The sequence below is a fragment of the Cynoglossus semilaevis genome, chromosome 8 (assembly GCF_000523025.1).
Source record: "Cynoglossus semilaevis isolate Cse_v1.0 chromosome 8, Cse_v1.0, whole genome shotgun sequence".
NCBI classification, from domain to species: Eukaryota; Metazoa; Chordata; class Actinopteri; order Pleuronectiformes; family Cynoglossidae; genus Cynoglossus; species Cynoglossus semilaevis.
In genome coordinates, this window is record NC_024314.1 from 11,501,954 (window position 1) to 11,506,473 (window position 4,520).

The following is a 4,520-nucleotide window of genomic DNA, read 5'->3' on the forward strand; positions in this document are numbered from 1 at the left end:
TGGAGAAGGAACAAACATATCCGTACAGTCCTCTGATATTTTTTGATCATTTACAGTACGTTCTCAAGTAATTTAAGAAACGCAGCATTTTTATTTGCTAACACTATTGTGGCTAATTTTTAAAACTCATTCTTATACTCATTCTTATATCTTATGGATAATGTTTTGAAAAATAATAAAAATTTTATTTTTATTCATTTTTAAACATCATTAGTCATTCTAGAACCAACAGGAAGTGGGGAAAAACAGATGACGTCAGATATTGTGTGCATCAGGCAGTAGTAGTTGTGCTGCCCTGTGTTGTTGCTGTATGATGAGTAGACATTATGCTGGGTCAGGGAAGTGTGGGGCTGGAAATGCTCCCCCCCGTTTCTCTCTCCACATGTGGCATCTCCTGACTAAATGATCGAGTCTAAACAAACAGCAGGAGGTGACGGAGAAGAGGAGATGTGGAGGAGAGTGGAAAAAGGATCAGAATAACGGGACAGGAACAGGAAGTGATGATATAATTAAACTTTATTATTGAAGCTACACACCAAGGTAAGCTGCAACAAACAGATCAAAGAAAAAGGTAAAAAAGAAAAAGAAAGTTTAGCAGAAACGACAAAACAATGTTTTTATAAAACCCTACACATTATTCTAGCTTTTGAATATGTGATTTTAAGTTCTTAGTTAATGATAGTCTTTCTTATGATACATATGGCTACAGTTAAGCTACATTGCAGCTAAGGCTATGACTAATTTGGTTTGGTTTTGTGGACAAAAAGTTCACATGGTAAGTAACTTTAATTGGTAAATTGTAAATTCCAGGCCTAGTTTACGTGTAACTGCACTTTGAACTTCATTTCCCAGAATGCAGTTCGTACAGACAGCGTGGCTTTTGCAACCCAGCTGTACACAGAGGCACTTTGTGACCTTCTAATTCTACCATCAACACGTGTGGAGGACTTTGGCAACGGTGTTGCGCACTTTTTTAACGTGTTCTCTGCACACAGGTAAACCTGGTTGAATTCGTGAATGAACGATAGTCCGGCGGACATTCGTCCCTCTGTGCCACTTGACTGCTGCGGAGGACTCAACAACGTAAATTACTCTAAGGTAAAGCTTAAACATGAACAAATAAAGACGTATTAAAACTCATCAAGCTAAACGACAACGAAGCAGTCAGTAGCGGCTGCGACCGTTGGTTTGTCAGTGAACAACGTTCGAGTGTGGTAACGTTTGTGACAACCGGAACTTATCTAAATTAGCTCGACTATCTTTCAAAATAAAAGTCATAGTCAGACCATGAGTCGTATTTAGTGGCGTACTCTTTTTTTCCCCACGTGGCTATTTTGATAATGAGAAAATACACTAGGTAAAATGCTCTCCTTCTACTTATATTCGGGATCATGATCATGACATCATGAATCATGATGATTTATGTGATATCAATCTACTGTATTTAAATCATCATTTGAATCAAGTACTACTTTTTCAGTATTTGCTCATTAATATGATGTCAGTATTTAAACGGACAGAGAAACAATTTATATCACCTTACAATTCTAGGCAATGCTAAAATAATGTTTTTTTTCTTCTATCATGTTTTAAAAATATCATTATTTTTGTTTTAACTCAGGTGTATTGGTGCATTTTTCATTCTTTCCTGAAATTGTGGCTTTTTTAAATTAAACTGTGTCAGGAAACAAACTAATGGAGGCCTACAGGTTGTTATGAAACTCCGTAATGACAGGAATTCTCCTGTCAGCATTGCTCAGAGCAACACGTTTTTGATTTAACCACCCTGAGAGAGCGCTGACTGAGGAATGTGGCCTGAACCGTGCTTTGTTGTTCCGCATAAGACATCAAGTCAGAAACCAAACAGATGATTCCAGTGTGTTAGGCTTATGTAGCATGGGGGCCCAACAACAAGATGACAGATAAATTACAGGCTCTGTGACGCACAGCAGCCACTCTGATGAGCTTCTTGTTTTCTAAAACAAACACCTGCAGTGTTAACACAAATTAAATTATATACGTACACAAATGTGAGGCATGTTTTAAGTGATATATATAAATATCTGACTAAATTGTAAATAACAAAAATCTATCGTGTTATAACCTTTTTTTCTAATCCTGTACAGATGGATTTGTCACTGTTGGAAGATTTCCTGAAGCACGTTACCTTTCATGATGTTAGTTTTCTCATCGCTGTGGTCACCATCATTTTCAACCCTCTCTTCTGGAATGTGGTAAGAACTAGCGTGTTGTGGTATGTTTTATGTTTTAAGTGTTATTGTGCCAAAATGATTGCAGGTAATTCTGTATCCTGACTCAGGTGAGTGCAGAATTATGAGAGTGTCCTCATCTGCAGCTTTGAACACTGTGTATCTGCCCAGAGATAGGCTAACACTGACTGTTTAGACAAATCAAGGCGAACTGTCCCAACATCATCCTTGATGTCTGATAACCCTGCCCTTCCTGCCGTCACACTCTGTTACGATTCAAAGTCCAGATGTCTGTGTGAATTAGAGAACTCAATCAGATATGATGGACAAACAGAGATTAGAGCTGCTGTCAATCACATTCGACAAACAGAGATTAGAGCTGCTGTCAAACACAAACATGTACATTGTCAGTACATAAATGTTTTATTTTACTGCTCCAAACTCCTCACCATTCCAACTTTCACTTAACCTTAACGTCTGGCTTTGAACCTTTTGTCAGTAATCTGCTGATTTTAACATGAACTCAGACACCAGACTTAGGATACATAACCACAGTCATTTGTATAGGCATTTAAATTTCATTGTCACTGATGTGGTCATCATACAAAGAATAAATCTACTTGATTTGATTTATCTTTGGAATGATAAAAAGAGCATTACAGTGTACCTGGCAGACTGTCAACCTTTTGATTCATTAGTCTGACATGTGAAGGGAAATATTATAACTGATGGGGTTCTGAGAAAGAGCATTCAGATATAACAGTCATTTTCCTCATGTCGCAATCACATTTATGTACATTTGGTTCATCAAACACATGTACCTTTTACCATGACACATTAATTGCAATAAGAGGTTGAGTATGTCTGTTCCTGTCATTTGTTCCATGGCCATCCACGTGCTGCACATACTGTGCTCAACAACATGATCTTTGAGAACCAACAGAACTAGATATAAACTTTAAGATTTACCTAAATGTTTTCTTCATACCAGATTTTACAAAAATATTAATTAAATTAGCTGCTGTCTTAATGGGTTATGGTCTCACAACATGAGTAATAGTTCAAGATACACACACACACACACACAAACACACATGCACACAAAGTAGCCCATACTGTGAATGTGTTGGAGAGACATTCAGGCTGCTCTGCCCAGTACTACTCACTGCTCCTGGCCAATGACGGCTAAACCGTCTCCCACATGAGGTCACGATGTCACTCTGTCCCCAACATATCACCTGCTGTGTCTTATTCTGAGAATCTCTGGTTATCTGTATCCATGATCTATCAACTTAACAAACATGAACATAGGCGTGTGTCCTGGTATAAGTTTCCTCATGGCAAAACTTTAAAAATATTATTAATGTGGTGCCACATTTGTTTTGGGAGCGCTCTGCTCTCTCCGTCATTCTCCTTCTCAGATTTAAGACCCCAATTAACACCTGTGCACTGATTGCATAATTACACCAGGTGCAGATGATGTCGTATCTTCTTCGTAAGTCAATGTGGCTGAAGAGATGGTTTTATTACAGGTGCAACTTTTTTTTTTTTAAGAAGCTTTGTTCAGATAAATGGTTGGAGCAGAAGTTCTAGCGTCGCTCTTAATTATGTTTCATTTTCAGATTTTCTCACTTCATTTCCTGCACCATTTTTGGCATGCTGTTTTTTCCTCATTGTATGCCCTGCTCTTTTTGTTCAAAGAGGGTTAGTGGATTACACGGCAGTAAATTTGTTAGTATAATGGGTTTTTTCCCGTCCTCATCTCTGTAGTCATCTTCAGGAACTGCGGTGTATCAGCCATTATTTTGAACCTTTCAGAGCAACAATCATGGTTTCTGGTTGGTCAATGAAATTGGCATGGCTCCCTTCACAGCCCAGCGGCTAGGCGATTGTTCTGAAACTGTCAATTTTGCAGTTGTGTTTGTTTTTTTTATTTTTACATTATGTGGGTCTGAAACTGTTTAACCGGCCTTCCGTACCAACCAGTCAGACATTTAAGTTCTTTAGTATGGGACCAGCAGCAATGTCTATGCACTAAATGTATGTCACTAGGTGAACGTCATCATCCAGAAGACTGACCTCTTCTTTAATAATGTTGTTCATGCTGGTTTACACTGAGGCGTTAGCCAATAAAACACACAACACTTCAAAACACAAACCAAATGGTGACGTCGGCAATGCTTTCACTGGAGAAGGAAGGTGCAACACTGACTCATGTGTTCTGTATATCATGTGACTCACTCTGGTGACTTTTCTTCTTTTAACAGTTCTGTTGCTCTTCTCAAAAATTGTATTCCTTCCGGTCTCTAA

The 4,520-nt window shown here is 38.3% G+C and overlaps 1 protein-coding gene across 2 annotated transcripts in view; it reads left to right on the forward strand.

Annotated features, from left to right (window-relative positions):
• The first annotated feature begins 342 nt into the window (after positions 1 to 342).
• Positions 343 to 4,520, forward strand: part of pemt (phosphatidylethanolamine N-methyltransferase) — a 33,309-nt gene continuing 29,131 nt past the window's right edge. Inside the window, exons 1-3 of one of the 2 annotated variants that reach the window (XM_008314704.3) lie at positions 343 to 540; positions 996 to 1,098; positions 2,127 to 2,234. In XM_008314704.3, the coding sequence (XP_008312926.1) occupies positions 1,018 to 1,098; positions 2,127 to 2,234 (189 nt within the window). In that variant the 5' untranslated portion in view covers positions 343 to 540; positions 996 to 1,017. Of the gene's footprint in view, positions 541 to 763; positions 1,099 to 2,126; positions 2,235 to 4,520 lie in introns of those variants that run through there. The other variant, XM_008314703.3, reaches the window with a different exon arrangement.